This window comes from Pan paniscus, chromosome 6 (genome assembly GCF_029289425.2).
Source record: "Pan paniscus chromosome 6, NHGRI_mPanPan1-v2.0_pri, whole genome shotgun sequence".
Classification (NCBI taxonomy): Eukaryota; Metazoa; Chordata; class Mammalia; order Primates; family Hominidae; genus Pan; species Pan paniscus.
In genome coordinates, this window is record NC_073255.2 from 145,008,922 (window position 1) to 145,027,525 (window position 18,604).

The following is an 18,604-nucleotide window of genomic DNA, read 5'->3' on the forward strand; positions in this document are numbered from 1 at the left end:
CATGCATCAAACACACACACACGCGCATACACACACATATACCCCACAGAGAGAGAATTAAACCTATGGGGGTTTTCCTTCTAGAATCAGTTTCAGTGGGTGGATATCACCCATTGAAGGGCTGGGTAGCGGAGTAAAAGAGAATCTTCATTACTTGATTTTTTTTTAACAATAAAATTATATTCATGTATTATTTGAGTAATCCACAAAATGATAAATTAAACACATATAAAGAACATGAAAATAGAAAATATGGCAGGAGAATGAGATTTGCTTTGTTTTCTGGAAGTCAGCTTTACAACAGTCTTCTGCTCTGGCGTTGCTTGCTGTCATGGATAGCTGTGCTCTGTGGTAGGAGGTCTCTGAGGAAAATGCTCTTGAGTCCTCAGAACCATAGAATCAACACAGAAGAGAGACAGGGTGAGGGAAATGGTTATTTGTTCTCTACTATTTATGAAGAATGCACTATGGATGAAAATGTCCTGTTCAAATGCTTAGACATCAAACGCTTAGATGTGTTTAGGAAGAGCAAAATGTGACCTTAACCAAAGTTTGGAGACAACTGACAAAAAAGCTGTTGGGCCTCGTGAAAACAAATCTGTTTTAAATCCTTTGTGATGATAAGAAAGACTGGGTAATTGAGGGACAGAGGTAAAAGAGGAAGGGGAGGTGGATGGCGTTAATGAGAGGTCACATCTGGTCATACCAGATGGGGTGGCACTAAAGAGAGGTCAAACGGGGGCAGGGAGTGGCGCTAATGAGCAGTCATACCAGGTGGGGTGGCGGTAATGAGAGGTCATACCAGGTGGGGTGGGGTAGTGAGAGGTCATACCAGGTGGGGTGGCGGTAACGAGAGGTCATACCAGGTGGGGTGGCGGTAATGAGAGGTCATACCAGGTGGGGTGGCGGTAATGAGAGGTCATACCAGGTGGGGTGGGGTAGTGAGAGGTCATACCAGGTGGGGTGGCGGTAATGAGAGGTCATACCAGGTGGGGTGGTGGTAATGAAAGGTCATACCAGGTGGGGTGGGGTAGTGAGAGGTCATACCACGTGGGGTGGGGTAGTGAGAGGTCATACCAGGTGGGGTGGCGGTAATGAGAGGTCATACCAGGTAGGGTGGCGGTAATGAGAGGTCATACCAGGTGGGGTGGCAGTAATGAGAGGTCATACCAGGTGGGGTGGCAGTAATGAGAGGTCATACCAGGTGGGGTGGGGTAGTGAGAGGTCATACCAGGTGGGGTGGCGGTAATGAGAGGTCATACCGGGTGGGGTGGCGGTAATGAAAGGTCATACCAGTAGTACGGGGAAGAAGCGCAGCATCAGGACACCGCCTATCTCGTTTGTTTTTCAGTTTGTGCCATAGGAAAAAAGTTAAGAAATATACCTTAGAAATCCAGGGTATAAAAGGGAGAGATGGTGTAATGGTAGGAAGATTCATGAAATAACTATAGATAAAGTTGAGTCTAGTGTCCTAAAATTAGCAGAAATCAGAGAAAGAGAGAGAAGTAGATCATGAATGCAGAGTTTAAAAATTAGCCAATGATATGCTTTCATGCCAAATATTGACATCCTTACACCCCGGAACCCAGCGGGAGGAGAGGAGAGGAGAGGAGAGGAGAGGAGAGGAGGAGCAGGAGCAGGAGCAGGAGCAGTGGAAGACGGTGCTTTCACACTGGAGTTAACCCAGCAGCCCCAAAGGATGAAGCACTGTGAACTGGGAAAAGGGAGGCAGCGTAATGGTAAACTGAGGCATTCTAGAATGCTGGCAGCATTTGCTCTTACAGGCGATGTGTTAACTAAGGTCACTAGAGTTGAATCAATATTTGTTCTTTTTAATACATTTATATGTAAAAAGTGACAAGAACTGGTTGTGACCTTGTCCTGTCTCTCCATCACTGGCACACAAGAAGGCCCACCTATCACGATTACTCACCTCAAACTATCTGGCAGTTGCTGCTGGAACTGTAGGCATTACACTGCTGAGTGAAAAATAATTTTCTAAAGGAGTTGTCTTTTGTCCTATAGAAGGACAACAAATGCTACAACTTGATTTTGAGGGTGAATCTAACTTTGGATAAAGTCACTTTTTCCTTTCCTAAACATTTCTAACAATTTTAACAACAGGTCATTTTTATACATAGTAGATTCTTCATAAATAATCCAGAACCAGTAACCACATGCAGCCTGCAGGGGTCCAGAATCACTGATTGGATATACCAAGTGTTGACTGAAGCTGCCCTTTCTGAGACAGCCTGTCCTCCTTGGCCTGTGGACCTTTGTGACCCTGCAGTGGGGGTATAGTGAGGCCTTTCTTCTGGAGATGGAATGACAAGCTTCTAATCCCAGCTCTGTCACGTTCCTACTGGGCGACCTGGCAGGTACTCGACCTCTCTGACTTGAGGGGTAAGTGGAGTAATAATGGTGCCTACATCATAGGATTGTTATAAGGACTGAATGAGAAAACCACTTCCTGCTGTATAGGAGAGCTGACTAAATGCTAGTCCCATTACTATTATTAGCATTCCAGCTATATATGAAGATAATATCTACTTGACTTTTAGTATTTTGAAAATAAAAGTTATCAATAACAAACAAAAACCTTGTAAACTAGCTATGAATTGATTAGATATTCCCCTTTTAAGCTTAACACACTGGTTTCCTAGAACTATATACATAAATGGATATGAAATACAAAGAACAGAATAAAATGTGTGGTTTTCTTAAAACATTATGATTTTAGCAAATGAATATCTTTAAAATATAGTTTAATACATTATTGTTGTTTCTTTTTAAAAACCACTTATGATTTATATTTTTCTAAATTGTAAAAACTGACTTTAAAAATCATAATGCTTTGTTAATGAAAGTCACAAAAAATACATTGTGTAATGTATTCTACAGGATATGCACATTTCTTTAAGAATGCATGGAGTGACTGAAAATAACATGGGGGTATGAACCACAGAGTGAACATGTACCACAAACAACTCTTGTTGAAATGTAAGTAAGCAGGGATTGTTCTCCATCTAGTGAGCAAATACGAATGCTCTCATGTTTCACATGAACATTTTTCTTTATTTTAGAAACTTCACTTTTTACTTGCATATTTTGTTAATATTCACATAAGTAAATATATACAGGCAGTAAAATTTGGTGTGATAAAAAATGTAGCATATGAATTGTACAAGTTCTTGTTCCATACAAATGTAATAATATCTGTATCAGTTGTCTAAGCTGACTGCAGGGTTCTGCTGGGTTGTAGGCCATTTTGAAATAAAGAATTGTGACTTTCTTTCTTTTCTTTCTTTTTTTTTTTTTTGAGACGGAGTCTTACTCTGTCACCCAGGCTAGAGAGCAATAGCGCAATCTTGGCTCACCGCAACCTCTGCCTCCCGGGTTCAAGTGATTCTCCTGCCTCAGCCTCCTGAGTAGCTGGGATTACAGGCGCCCACCACCATGCCCAGCTAATTATTGTATTTTTAGTAGAGACGGGGTTTCATCATGTTGGCCAGGCTGGTCTCGAACTCCTGACCTCAGGTGATCCGCCTGCCTCGGCCTCCCTAAGTGCTAGGATTACAGGCGTGAGCTACCGCGCCCGGCCAGAATTGTGACTTTCTTATAAGTTCTTTCATCTTCAAAAGCACTTAAAAAATTTCAGTTTAACACTGAGGGAAAGTTTATACATGTGACATGAACAATTGAATTCTTTAAATAATATAAGTTAAAATCATATTTAAGTCTATTTTTCTGATGGTTTTTGGTAATAATGTGGCTAGATGATTTGCTAAATTCCGTAATTCATTTGATATAAAGAACCAAAGACAAAAACCAAAACTCCCAACCCAACAGGGCCCCATAGAAAGACATTCATGCCCTACCCATAACACAGCTCCACCAGCCCCCATCTCCAGCTGGAGCACCTGGCGGCCTCCACCTCTGAGCGGGAGCCAGAACAGGTGTGGTGTGCGCCTCACCTGGGCCTGTCTCAAACACATCCTCTGAACTCACAAAACCAGAGTCCCCCACAGCACCAACTCGAACTTTGTATGCTGTTCCTGGCATTAGACCCTTTAACCCAAAGAAGCTCCGAGAACCATTTACAATTTCTTTTCTCCATTCTTCTTTGCCTATGGAAATTTTGCAAAAACAACACATTTGAATATTTTAAGGGACCAGAAGTCACTTAATGCTTCAAGAAAGGAAAATTCTTTATAAGCTAAAGACAAGATGTAGGATGCTTAGGTTTACCATTTTAGATTATTATAAATGTAGTCATGTCAAACAAATCAATTACAATGACCTACAGGAAAATATCCTCAAAGAAAAATAGACTGGGTATCTAGCTTGCTTATTAATTGTATATATTCCCATTGTATTAATTCTCCTCTTTAATACAAAGGAAGGTTCTTTATCTGCACCTTGCCTTATGAAACTGTTGAGTTTCTCTAAAGATGTTTCTCAAAAGAACTGATATACATTAATTAGCTTAAGTGAACTATGGGAAGAATTGTTTTTTATGATTCACAAGATGAATCTTTTAGTAAACTTAAATGCCTTCCAACGTATCCAATTAATCGATTCAACCTTTCCCAAGTACTGGTTTTTCTAAAGGGATCATCATTTCTAAAAACATTTACTTGCATGATAAAGGCTTAAACAGAAAGTTGGACTCTGTTCAACATTTTGTCACAAACATTTATTGGCCACCTCATTTGTTCTATGTAAGCACACTGCACTTAGGAGGGGGGTACTGGCTTTTCATAAACTGCTGAAAGTGAAAGCTGCCCCATCTCCCAGTAGATGTGGCCAGGATCTACGAAGAGTGCCTGACTTGAGAATACATCAAACGTTAAAACATAATGAATGCTCTCCCAAAGTATTAATTTTCTGCGGTTTCTTATAAAATTCTGTTGGGCTAGTCAGGGCAAAATGAATACTTTCAAGTCAGTTTGATTTCTGTTACTTCAAGATCCGATTTGAAAAAAAAACCTTTTCTTCTTTTCTATTGTACTTGCAAATATAATTATTCCTTCTTACTCTTGTTTATGTGTTGTGGGCACAGAACTAGTTTCAAGTACTATGATATGAAAATAACATACATAATGGAACATATGCCCTCTGTTATTAATAACATAAAAAAGCAATTCCTAGTTGTGCATATAATATGTGGTAGGCTGATGGTTCACTATAATTTTTTTAGATAACTCATTCATTTAATTGGATCAAGTTATTTTTCAAGATGATCCATAGTAAATTCTTAAGAATGTTTTTAATCTTTTAAAATGCATCCCCCAAATTAAAAATCTGGTAATGAAATTGTTTCTTACTGCCTGCTACACCATATTCAACATAAAAGTTCACATGCTCTGGTCCCTCATATTCCCAACTGATATTGGCATAGGTCTCAGCAGCTGCAGCAGTAAGATTGCTGATCCTGGGATTTACTGCTTGAACTAAACATACAATAGAAAAATAAAACAAACAATCATATTGCAACACCATACACACGAATATAAAATAAGTTTAAATACTCTGAAATTGTGCAAATAGAATTAAATAGAATTTACTGCTAAAATTTAGGGTTCACTCATGCTTTGCTTTCATTACAGAAAGGTTTTTGTTTCTTAAATTCAGCACTAGGAAATTAATAATCAGAAATAATGACGCATAATATTAAAATTTGTGAGTTCTATTATATGGGTTCTGAACAATGTTAACTGTTGTCCATTAGATACAGTCCCGGGAAATGTCACCGTCTTCATTTACTAAAGTGTGATGGAGAGGGGGATTGCTGAACAATCCCAGGGATAGACGTCATCATGGAATGTCAGAGACGCCAAGGTAAAACCCAATACTATGTGGCTACTTTTCAAACCTATTTGTCATCTCAATGCAGGTCTTTAAAAAATCTGTGTTGGTGTGACAGAGAATGCCCCTTTGAACAGCGTTTTTGATCTGTTTTAAAAAACAGACTTCTTTGAGTATCACTGGGAAACTCAGGGACCCCAGGTAAGAAACCCCTGCTTTAGAGAATGATGGATGGTAAGGGTATGTTGGAAGAGAAGCTGCAAAAGGAATTTCCAGATGTGTTCTATCAGAAGTTAAGAAAGAATAAATAAAAGGAGTAAAAACTATTTCATGTAACATTTCCTAGAGAGGAAGACAATCTTACCTGTTAACTGTTTGTTACAAAGCATTTTCTGAAAAATCATAGTGCAACCTAAATAGCTTCTTAAAAATCCAAATTATGGAGACCAGATGATGCTACATGCTTGCTACTGGGTAAAGACAACATCTAAAGTCATTAAAAAATGTTATTTGAATACCTGAGGCAGGCAATTCTATCAGTCCTACCTCAATAGCTTAAACTAAAAATGAAACATTTACAGATGTGTTAACTTGGGTAGTTAAAAAAGATCAATTTATTATCTCACATAAAATTTACTAGGATAGTCAATCAGACAGCATCAATGGGTTTACCAAGACACTAAAATTATATTCTAAGATATGTTTATAAAATGTAGACGCTAAAGACCTTTGTTCAAATAAATGTAATAAAATTACATTTCTTAGAATTAAGAAAAGAAAGATATTAAAGCAGTTAAATAATGCTTTTGACTTCTGAAATATAATTCAACAACACATGCAAATTTTGTATCTCTTTGTGCTAAGCATGGGGAAACAGCAGAGGGCAAAACTGATTACTGAATTATGCAGAGTCCTTCTGTGGACCTAATTAATTTTAGTTTTCTGAGATTTTCTTCTTATAGGTAAAATAATAGGAATATGATCAATCAATGACAGTAAATATGCACACATGTGTAAAACATCGATGGCAACCCAGGAAAAACATTAATTTTCTTAAAAAATTTTGGAATATTGAAACAGGAATTTAATCTTGGAGTAATATGGAAGATGTTCAAGGCAGAAACATAATACTTCTAACACAAGAGCATTTACTAACAGAAGAGCAAAATACTTCTAACGGAAAAGCATTTAGTTTCTTCTTATATTTTACATTGGTTTCTATGGGTGCTCCCTTCTCAGAGTTTCTTCTCTAAACTGTTCATTATTATGATTTTGTTTCTAGTTTTATTGAAATGAAATCATTATCTCTACGAGTATCGACTCTCCTAAATTCATTGCAGCATTATTCACAATAGTCAAGACATGAAAACAACCTAAATATCCATTGACAGATGAATGGATAAAGAAATTACCATATATATATATTTACACAATGGAATATTATTCCGACTTTAAAAAAAAGGAAATCCTGCCATTTGCAACAACATGGATGAACCTGGAGGATACTATGCTAAGTAAAATAATCCAGACACAGAAAGGCAAATATTGCGTGATCTCACTTAAATGTGTGTGAAAGGAAAATAAATCTTTGGGTCCCAGAATCACTAAGCTAAAGGGAAAAGTCAATCTGGGAGCTGCTTAGGACAAACCTGCCTCCCATTCTTTTCAAAGTCATCCCTCTGCTCACTGAGATAAATGCGTATCTGATTGCCTCCTTCGGAGAGGCTCATCAGAAACTCAAAAAGAATGCAACCGTTTGTCTCTCACCTACCTATGACCTAGAAACTCCCTGCTTCGAGTTGTCCCTCCTTTCCAGACCAAACCAATGTTCATCTCACATGTGTTGATTGATGTGTCATATCTCCCTAAAGTGTATAAAACCAAACTGTGCTCTGGCCACCTTGGGCACATGTCTTCAGGGTCTCCTGAGCTATGGGTATGTCACGGGCATATGTTCTCAACCTGGGCAAATAAACTTTCTAAATTAACTGAAACCTGTCTCAGATTTTCGGGGTTCACATGTGGAATCTAAAAAAGTTGTACTTAGAGAAAGAGTGTAGAATAGTGGTTGCCAGGGGCTAGAGGTGGGGTGGGGGTTGGGGAAATGGGAGATGTTGGTCAAAGGGTACAAACTTTCAGTTATAAGATGAACAAGTTCTAGAGATCTAATGTACAGCATTATATTACTAATTATAGTTAATAATAAAGTATTATACACTGGAAATTTGCATTTAGCTTATTCTTAAAGGTACCCAGAAAAGATACCACAATTTCCTAAGGCATGCTGTTTAGCCACTTTTACCACAGGGAATTCGAACTCTCCTTCCTTTTAATCCCCACTCATCCATCTTCTCACTCACAGAGCACCTATGTTGTACCATACAAGGGAGCTGTAGTGTCCCCTTTCTCTGGGCTTTCCCAACGGGCTGCTTCCGGTGTGCCTCTCCCAACTGTAAGTCTTCCTCTGTAGATACCGCCAGTGTAGTTACCTACATTTTAGCTGCTGAAACTACAACTCTTATCTAGCCACTTCTCGGTTTAAAACTCTGCCTACAGGTAAATACAAATTCCTTAGCAAAGCATTCATGGCCCTTCAGAGCTGTTACCATCTGGCCCCGCCCACTGCTCCAGTCCCATCTCAGGGTCTTCTCTTTTCCACACACTCTCTACAAGTCAGCCTAAGTGGACCGCTTGGTATAACCCAGACATCCGGTATGTTTTCAAACGCCATGTGCTTATGACCCCTACCAAGACTTTACACACTGCAACTCCCTGACTCATCTGACAAAAATAAAACAAAACAAAAACTGGGCTTCAAGGCCCAGTTCAATATTATTTTCTTTGTGAAGCTTTTCCTGATCCCGCTTGGCGAAAAAAATGGTTCACACCTCTATATTCAGATAACATTTTGCTCCAATTTCTAGTTTAGCATCAATTTATTACTCTTTCTATACGTTGGTCTTACCTGCCAGATTTTAAGCATGTCAAGGCCAGGGTTTGTCTTACTGTCTTTATACACAGCTTCTTAAACAAACGCGGGTGCATTTTATGTGCCAGAGAGACATTCAGTGTTGAACTGATTGAACCTTCTATGCTTCTAGATGTCTTGTTTTGTTTTCGTATAGGCCAAAAAAGGAATTTTATTTTTTATTTACTGGTTCTTTAGTAAAATAATGTAGTGAGAGTCAGATCACAGAAGGGATTCACCACTAGCTGATCCTCAATGCTCTTCTCTGCTCACTCCTAATTGGTTGACCATAGTAGGCTGCAAGTTAGGTCAAGAATGCAGATTCCTGCTTTGCCAGTTAGTTTATCCCTGTTTCTGTATTCCAACTAATTACCCTATAAAAGTATTTTGATGCTTGGTCCTCAGAGCGCCAGATTACATGCAATGGATATGGCATTGTGGATCATCAGCAATACTGGGAACATAAATCTTTTTGAGCCTGCACATTTTTGGTTCATTTCTATACATGCCTTCACAGTCTACTTCCTAGAATTCCAGACCCTGAAATCATTTATTTATTTATTTATGAAATGGAGTCTCATTCTGTCGCCCAGGCTGGGGTGCAGTGGTGCAATCTTGGCTCAGTGCAGCCTCCAGCTCACTGCAGCCTCTGCCTCCTGGGTTAAAACAATTCTCCTGCCTCTGCCTCCCGGGCAGCTAGGACTACAGGTGTGTACTACCACGCCTGGCTAATTTTGGTATTTTTAGTAGAGATGGGGTTTCACCACGTTGGCTAGGCTGGTCTCGAATTCCTGACCTCAAGTGATCTGCCCGCCTCAGCTTCCCAAAGTGCTGGGATTACAGGCATGAGCCACCACACCCAGCCTCATTTAATGAGACATAGAAATTGAAAAAATATGCCAATCAACTATAATTCCTACACAAATATTGAGAGCTTTAATCCAACAAAGAAAAGGACAAAAATAAATGACTCAAAGGTCTTCAGTATGTAATTATCTTGAGGAGAATGGTAAGAAGAAGGGTTAGTATGGCATCATATAGTTAATTGAATTATCCTGGGTTTTCCTTCAGGTTTATAATCCTTTTGTAATTATACATTTGAAAACTTAGGTTTCATTAACATCTCTTAAAATCTGTAAGAAAGTTTAAAAATGTAAACTCAGATGCATTTCTTTTCCCCTCTTTGACCAGAAATGAATTAAAACTACTTTTCATGAAATCATAATTCATAATAAAATCTTATGAGATGTTGATTTTTTTTTTTTTTTTTGAGATGGAGTTTTGCTCGTTGCCCAGGCTGGAGTGCAATGGTGCAATCTCAGCTCACTGCAACCTCTACCTCCTGAGTTCAAACAATTTTCCTGCCTCAGCCTCCTGAGTAGCTGGGATTACAGGCACCCAACAACACGCCCAACTAATTTTTATATTTTTAGTAGAGATGGGGTTTCATCATGCTGGCCAGGCTCGTCTTGAACTCCTGACCTCAGGTGATCTGCCCGCCTCAGCCTCCCAAACTGTTGGGATTACAGGTGTGAGCCACCACGCCCGGCCATACTGATGCTTCTATAGCTAAGGATATCACGTTTCCTCTTTATTCATCTCTTATTTATTCCCTATTGTCCTGATTTAAATAAAAATGTAAAAGATACATTTAAAAAATTAAAATTTGGGAGGATAGTGGAGAACTTTAATTTTTCTCCTGTCACAGAGCAGTTAAATTCCATATGGAGAAGGGAAATAGTGAAGAGGATAGAATTCATTTTCAGATTGAAAAAAAGAAGTATTTTTAAGGAAGGAAAACCCAGGATCACAAATTATGCTTGAGCAGTTTAAAGTCTTACTGGCAAAATATCCTCTTATGTAAGCCATACTTAACTACTGCTATACTATTAAAATAAACCATATTAAAATTAAGGTCAGAGTTAGCTTTTTTCCCCCTTATTTAAACGCTATTCTTTTCTTATCTAAGATCCATCAGATTTTAATACTGGGGGCTTAATGAACTTTCAGACACTCCATTTTTGCTTGTCTCTCTAATCATCAGTAGCTCACAATTCAAATTAGTAACATCAAATGGTAAAACCAAAACTGTTTAAATATAGAATTTAGTTTTAATTTATTAAAAACAGAGGGGTGATGTTTTTCCAGTGGAGTGCATATCTACTTCTAACGTGACAAGTCCACTGAGAATTCAGACTTGCTTCACAGACAGTCCTGCTGAAGCACAATTTCTCTGCTATCAGCTCTAGGCACAGCCACAGTGACATGTCCACTGCATAGGAAACAAGGCCAGGCTTTTAGTGAAATGCTCCAATTGAAGTTATAAAGCAATATATTATTGTAAAACAACTAATGATTTTAATTGATATCTAATTATCATAGGAAGGAAGTATACAAATAAATAGAAGTAAGTTTACATCACTCTATGATATAGAAATTTTGAATTTTTACAACTTCGTCCTTTCAAGTCTAAAAACACAAATATAATACTCTTAAGATTACTGAAAATGGCTACAGTCCTTATTCAATAACTCCAAAATCTATCTGATCGATATTTTGTAATTTACCAAAGCTCTGAATATAAGCAAATTTCTAAGCAAACAGAATAAATCTATCAAGTCTAAGCTCACAGGAGTTGAATAACATAGGGCAAAGCACATTTTTCTCTTGGTCTTCCTTTTCTTCATTCCTGTTTATACTCACCTGATGTGCGAAAGCCCCTGACCATGGGCATGCCACGTGAAAACAGTGCCCAGTGGCAGGTACTCCACTGCTCTCTAAAAAGCTGACTGGTCAACCAGCAGCCAGGGGTCAAAGACTGGGGCATCTTTGGCATTGCCACTAATGGAAGACATATTACAACTTATTCAAGCACCATTCTCCCAACAAATCTTTCTGACCCAGAGAGCTGTCAGAAATAAAGGAGAACAAAATCCATTGTGGATTGTTGGCTATTACTCAGGAGGAAGAGACTTAGGCAGTTGGGTGAAGACAGGATGGGTGGGATAACACATTTGAGAAGAGCATATGGGTCACCTGGAAGACTCACTTGCAGGGGACCCTAAGCTCGGGGAGACTTAGTCCCAAACCAGTTGGAGGGCATTGCTACGCTGTAATTCCAAATGGACAGTTTTGTGCAATGGCAGCCGAGTGTACACTGTGTCTACAAGGAGAGCAGCTAAACCAGAATAGAACAGGAAGCTTGGTTGATCTGATTTCTACCAGGCTGTTTTCATCACAGGGCTAATATTTCTGAACCCCAAATAATGTGGCATGGCCATATAGAGGATCTGTGACAAATACACAGTTTTGGTCCTGTCTGATCCAGCCAAAATCATAGTATTAGAAGCTAAGATTAGGATTTGTACCAGGGATAAGTCTCAAGAAAAAATTTTTTGAGAATTCAATATGTGGCTTTCTACTTGTAAAGAAAGGACTAGAAATTAATTTTAAAGCCAAGATTGGATGAGATCTTCTCTTCTTTTGGTGGTTCAAAGCATATTTTCTCTGTTTTACCCATGCTGCACTTCCCCATGTTTCACATTGCAAATTTCACACATGTATAAAGTCATGCAGATGAATTATTTTACCTTTGCCTGCACCTACATCAGGTGGAAGAATACCAGCTTTAATGAAGGGAAACAGAAATAGGACACTATATAGTTAGATGTAACACACCCATGAGCAGGTATAGCGATACAAAAACACTTATTAAAATGCTAAAGCATGCAAGAAGAATGAAGTGTACCACATCAGGTATAGGGGACAAAGATATGTTGGTGTCCCCAAACTTATCTAGTATTCAAATCCAGTACCAACATTTTATCAGGATACCCAGTTTGAATACCCAGTATTCAAACACATTACTTAAGGTGCATTATTCATACTTGTTGATTATGTATGAAGGCTTAGGATATTTCAAACCAATTTTTGGATAGAAATTGTCAATTTTTTATGCTATCAAAGATAGTCAAATGAATAATCCTTAAGCAACTCTACAATTTAGAGACATGCAAAACCAGAAAACCTTTTATAATATTTTTGATAATTTTCATTGAATCTCAAGATTTCAGAATAACTTTTTAAAGTATGAAAAGAAGTGTTAATTCCTTTTCTAAATACCGTAATGGGCTATTTTGCTTTCTTTGTACATACCAAAATGCAAAATCTTTTGCTCAAACACAAAATAAATGCACTCTTTAATAACTGTTTCGATTTCCTTGCTAGAAAATGTAAATTGATATGTGAACTAGAAAATTATTTCCAGTAAATCAGGACCAGAACTTGAATTACATATATTTGTGTGTATATAGATGTGTATGTCTGTGTATGCATATGTGTGTATTATATGTATGTGTACATATATATGTTTGTGCATGAATATATATAATATATAAAGTTGTAAACAGGAAACAACATTCCCCTGAACTTCAAATTCAAGTGTGGAAAATATTATGTTTACTCACTCCCACACTAAGATTTTAATGTAAGTTTAAAAAAGTTTCACATGGAGTTGAAAAATATCAGTTAGTCCAATATGAACTAAATAGCTGATTATATATCAGAATGAGAAATTACAAATAAGTGTTTGCGTTAATCAGGTAAGACAGACGCTCCATAGCAAGAAGGAAAAAGCATAAACTTAAAGATTTTTATTTCATGATGCTTATAATTATATGGATTTTATACATACCCATCTTACCTTCATCCACAGTTGTTACTGCTTCCTCTGTAATTTGACTTCCTGATCCTGCTGATGTTTGTGCATAGAAATAAAACTTATATCGAGTGCTGAAATTTAAATTTTTTAAAGTCCACCGTGTCTTGTTGGCAGGAATTTTCAAATCTACCAGAGGGCCTAATTCATGTGTGCTGTTAACTGTCAATAAGAAATAATGAACAAGTGCATTCTCCATTAACTGCTATAGGAATACTATTATAAATAAATACGTCAACTAAAAATGTTCAACCTGGCTTACATTGACTTTTATAATCCCACCCACTCTTTCCCCAGCATAACTAAGTGATAACCTTTTAACAGCTCCTATGCTATGTTCTATCATATCGTATCATATCATATCATATATCACAAGGGGCAGTATGTTCTCTATTGGCTAATAAACTAGAAGAATGTTGTGGTTGAATCACAATAGAATTTTTTCCCCTGTGTTCTTGCAGGTGGAGCTGTATTGTTAAATAACCCCAAACATTTTTCTTCAGAGGACTTTTGCCAAAGGAACCATTTTCTATTTGTAGAAAATGCATATGTGATTTAATGACAGGACTCACCTAAACCCCACTCCTAAAGGTCTGTATTATTCTACAGATTGCTTAATTTTTAATAACATAGACATCATTTTTCTTTAAAAAGTAAGATTTGAAGTTCTTTCTGAAACAACACTTGAAGGTATATGTATATATTCTACAGATATAAAGAAAAACTAGCTTGTATTTTTTGATAACAGTTAAGTTAAACACCACATGTTCTCACTCATAGGTGAAAGCTAAAAAAAGTTCATGTCACAGAAGTAAAAAGTAGAACACAGGATCCCAGAAATAAAGGAAGGACAGAGGGAAGGCGAGATAGGGAGATATCAGTTAAAGGGAAGGCTGGGCGCAGTGGCTCACGCCTGTAATCCCAGCACTTTGGGAGGCCGAGGTGGGCGGATCACGAGGTCAGGAGATCAAGACCATCCTGGCTAACATGGTGAAACCCCGTCTCTACTAAAAATACAAAAAATTTGCCGGGCATGGTGGTGGGCGCCTGTAGTCCCAGCTACTCGGGAGGCTGACGGAGGAGAATGGTGTGAACTCGGGAGGTGGAGCTTGCAGTGAGCCAAGATCTCACCACTGCACTCCAGCCTGGGTGACAGAGCGAGACTCTGTCTCAAATATATATATATATATATATATATATATATATGATACAAAATGATAGCTAGATACAAAGACTAAGTTCTGGTGTTCCTTACACAGCTAGAGGGAGGATATTAAATGTTTCCAACACAAATAAATGATAAATATTTGAGAAGATGAATATGCGAATTCCCCTGATCTGATCACTATACGTAACGAAACATCACTACGTACCCCATGAGGAGGTATAATTATTTGTCAATTAAAATAATAAATAAAATAAAAAAACATATTTCCCCTTCTCTTCCTCCCAGCAGCTTACTTGGCTGATACTTTAAGGTGTACTCTGTCAAAATGCCATTCGGGTGGCTCGGTGGATCCCATTCCAAAGTGAGAGAGTCCAGTGTTGGATTCACAATCTTCAAAGACGAGGGAGCACTGGGGACTTAAGTGAGAACTTACAGTCAACACAAAGATTTCTGAATGTTTCAACATGTATTAAATTGACATTTCACCGTGCTCGCACGATTCAAGGTTTTGAGTTTCAGTAACTCATTCCTGATTCAGCTGAAAATACATTAGTACAAACCTGTGACAGGCACCCATTTAGTTATTCTCTTCCTTTTTCTCTCTTGTCATTTACATTTATATTCAATAAAACCATCCTCTCAAAACACATAATGACTTTGCCTTTAGACGGACTCAAACCTAATATTTTAAAAAGAGGCAGTACTTGTTTGATGCATGAATGGTGTCTTAATAGAAGCAAACTAGCTACCAAGTGAAACTATTCTAACCGGATCTGAGTGGAAGCAGCTGTGTTCTGGACCATTAAGGACTGTTTTCTCTAACAAACCAGGTGTCTCCAAACAGTCAGAATGCCCTGCCTGCTGGGCTTTGGGCCAGCATGCCCAGGTGCAGAAACGTTCTTATCCTGAGAGCTGACAGCTGCCCAGGATCTGGTGGTGAATGGACAAAAGCCCAACCTTGGCACACCCCCGGCCCTGGGGAAGGCCCGAGGGGTCTCAGGTTCTCTGTGGCAGAGGCTGGCAAATCACCGGAGGAAACATGTCTACTCATCTTTTATTCACTTCCTCATGAGGATGATGGCTGGTGGCAGCTCTCTCTCACAATGGTTACCTCCCCTACCACTGCCCCTGGAAACTAACTAATGGAACCACTCTCCCTATTGTCACTCTAGCCAAAAACCAGAGTCAACCTGAACTTCCCTATCTGCCTCATTTCCACCCTCTCCTCAGACACTAACTCCACTTCCTTAATCTAAATCATATCCATTTCTTCCTATCCCCATCTTCTTTGCCATTTCCCTGCTTTAGGCCCCTAGATGTCTTTGTCTGGTCCTAAAACCATGCCTGGCACATAGTTCTAGGCTTCTAAGCTTCCCCAACCCAATAAGTGGTTCTTTACTTTAGGGGATCACAGACCCTTTTGAGAATCTGATGACAGCCATAAACACTCCCTGGAAAAATATACATTTATCTTGCATACAATTTTAGGAGGCTCATGGAGCTCATTAAACCCATTCATTGACTCCTTAAGGGACTACAGTCCCCAGGTTGTGAAAACATCGAGGAGGAAGAGCCCTGACTCTCTAAGGGACAGTGAGATTGACGACAAAAACTTATAATGAGATGGGAGCCGGGATGCAGGGTGGTTCTCAGAGGCTGCTGGGCAGCTGCCTGCATCATGAATCTTTCAATCAGCAGCCAGGGTGGGGTCCATCTTCTGTGAACTTCTTTTATCAAAAAGAGCTAAGCAAGCTACAGAAGCTATCTGGCCATTGTCATAGTGGCATATTGTTGCAAAATTTAAAATAGGTAAAACCCATTTTATTTCCTTTTCAAATCCTCAGCCTTTTTACTACATGGGCCCCTCTTTCCCTCACCCACAAGGCTCCCTTGTCCCTGTGTCCAAATTCCTTCTCCCCTGACTCCTGGATCAATATATATTTGGTCCTTCCTTACTCCCTGCCTTGCAGTTGCCCATATCTGCAATGACTTTTCCCTCCTCTTCCCAATCCACTTGGTCAAGACTTGCAACCTTCTAACTCGGTTCAACTTTCTAATAAATTAGAAAAGTGCACTAAGAAAGAAGCTATAGAAGTAAACTATAACTTATAGAAATATTTTCCTTTCCAGGTGTTTTTGTTAGGTTATCTAATTTGGTTCTCATGCTTTTCAGATGAGGCTACTGACATTCAGAGAAGTTATGGAACCTCTTTCAGGTCAGAAAGTTAATGATCCAAATAAATGTCAAAGTAACAAGGTTTCAGACAGTGTGTGTGGAGAAAAATTTTAAGTCACGGGAGAGGGCATTTCAGAGCAGCATTTTGGGTTCTGAAGCCTTCTATGTACACTTAGGCCCACATATGATCTGACATTTTGGTAGCTTTGTGTGTGCTGTATTCATCTATAGAAATTTCAATCACATTTGGCTTCCAGAATATACTTTGATCAGTAGCCCTTCTGTCAGGCAAAACCTCTCAGGCCATGCCATATGTTCCTGAGATCTTAGAGACACGTCCATTCCATACCTCCTTCTGGAGTATTAAAGACTCTGTCAGGGCTGGCTGGGCCCTCCCCTTTCCCATTGACCACTCGGACATTCAGTGTGTAGTGGCTAAAGGGCTCTAGCCCCGGCAACATGCCATGAGTCTTGCTGCCTTGGAAGGTGAGGATCTTTTTCTCAATGTGACGTCTGTTTCTTTTAGATGAACTCTGTGTCTTCCAATAGTAAATCTGAAACAGCAAGAACGAAAGTCAGGAATGCACAAAGGAGCAAACAAGATTCCTTATGCTCACAAAATTGAAATTGTTGTTTTTCCAGAAAATTCCCTTGGTATATTTTAGAAGAAAATTACTAGCAAAACTTATGGATATTGATTCTGAGGCAAGAGGAATAGAAGCCCATAGATCATGAGGGAAATTAAATTACAGCCACATGACAAAGCTGGGCTACACTACTTTGTCGTAGGAGTCTAAGGAAAATGAAAACAGCACGAGACCCATATGGTTTTCCCTAGAACATGAGGCAAATGGAGGACAATAGGATTTAAGTCTTTTACTTGTATAAAATATTCTAAAAATAAAAATTACTGCCCAATGTTTACATATTTTTCCAGAATTAATACATGTTCACGTACAATCTATCATTTAGTGATTGTAAACACCACAGTGAGGCTTTTATTACTGTTATTCATATGGTGCAGATGAACGTGTGGGCTACTAAGTGACTTTCACAGCCACAGAGGTATCAAGAGCCACAGGGGATCCTCCACTGAAAGTCTAGAATTTTTCCACTAAATCAAACTGTATCACTTAGTTTAAAATACTTTTTTTTGTATTCGATTGCAGGCACAGGTTTTGGAGAGATGGATAAGAAAGTACTGATTAATTTTGGTCACAAATCCAGAATTGTTGTTTACTAAGTCTTCTTAAATTCTTATGAATTTAAAGGCATTTTCAGGAGAAGTCAACATTTATATGGAATCTGGCAATGCTAGGGGGAAAAAAAAAGTTGAATGTGATGTAGTACAAAAAGTGACCTCTAGGGGTCAGGCTTAACAAATCAAAGTAGTGACTGTATGCTTGGCTGCCTATCAGTAAAAAATATGAAATCAGTGCCTCTCAAGAACAAAGATAATGGATATTTATAAGAATGACCTAGCTAAGAGTATATGGTCTTAAAGTATATTCTGAATTATTTTAAAAATGCCTAAATGATTATCAGGATACTTTTGTGTGTTCAACACATGTGGTCCATATTGCTTTAAAGCTAGCTAGAGTTGGTAATATTCTAGGTCTTTAAAAAATTAATTTTCCCCATTTTGTATACATACTTAGTTGGTAGAATGTTAGATCATCAGTGGGAAAAATGGAGAAAACTTTTTTTTTTTTTTTAATTTTGGATGCAGTGAGATTTCAAGTCAACTCTGGCAGTGGCTACCTGAGG

General features: G+C 38.5%; 1 protein-coding gene across 37 annotated transcripts in view; it reads right to left on the reverse strand.

Annotated features, from left to right (window-relative positions):
* The window catches only part of NRCAM (neuronal cell adhesion molecule), a 313,477-nt gene that overhangs the window by 15,358 nt on the left and 279,515 nt on the right, over positions 1–18,604 (reverse strand). For 7 of the 37 annotated variants that reach the window (XR_004672585.3, XM_057302933.1, XM_034964778.3 and 4 more), the window contains 6 exons: positions 17,187–17,391; positions 14,955–15,077; positions 13,470–13,655; positions 12,367–12,402; positions 5,328–5,453; positions 3,975–4,127 (listed from right to left, as the gene is read on the reverse strand). Coding sequence is in view for 36 of the 37 variants with exons in the window: in XM_057302933.1 (XP_057158916.1) it covers positions 3,975–4,127; positions 5,328–5,453; positions 12,367–12,402; positions 13,470–13,655; positions 14,955–15,077; positions 17,187–17,391 (829 nt within the window). In the remaining variant the exon portion in view is untranslated. The remainder of the gene's footprint in view (positions 1–3,974; positions 4,128–5,327; positions 5,454–12,366; positions 12,403–13,469; positions 13,656–14,954; positions 15,078–17,186; positions 17,392–18,604) is intronic. The other 30 variants (XM_057302938.1, XM_034964808.3, XM_034964804.3 and 27 more) reach the window with 7 other exon arrangements.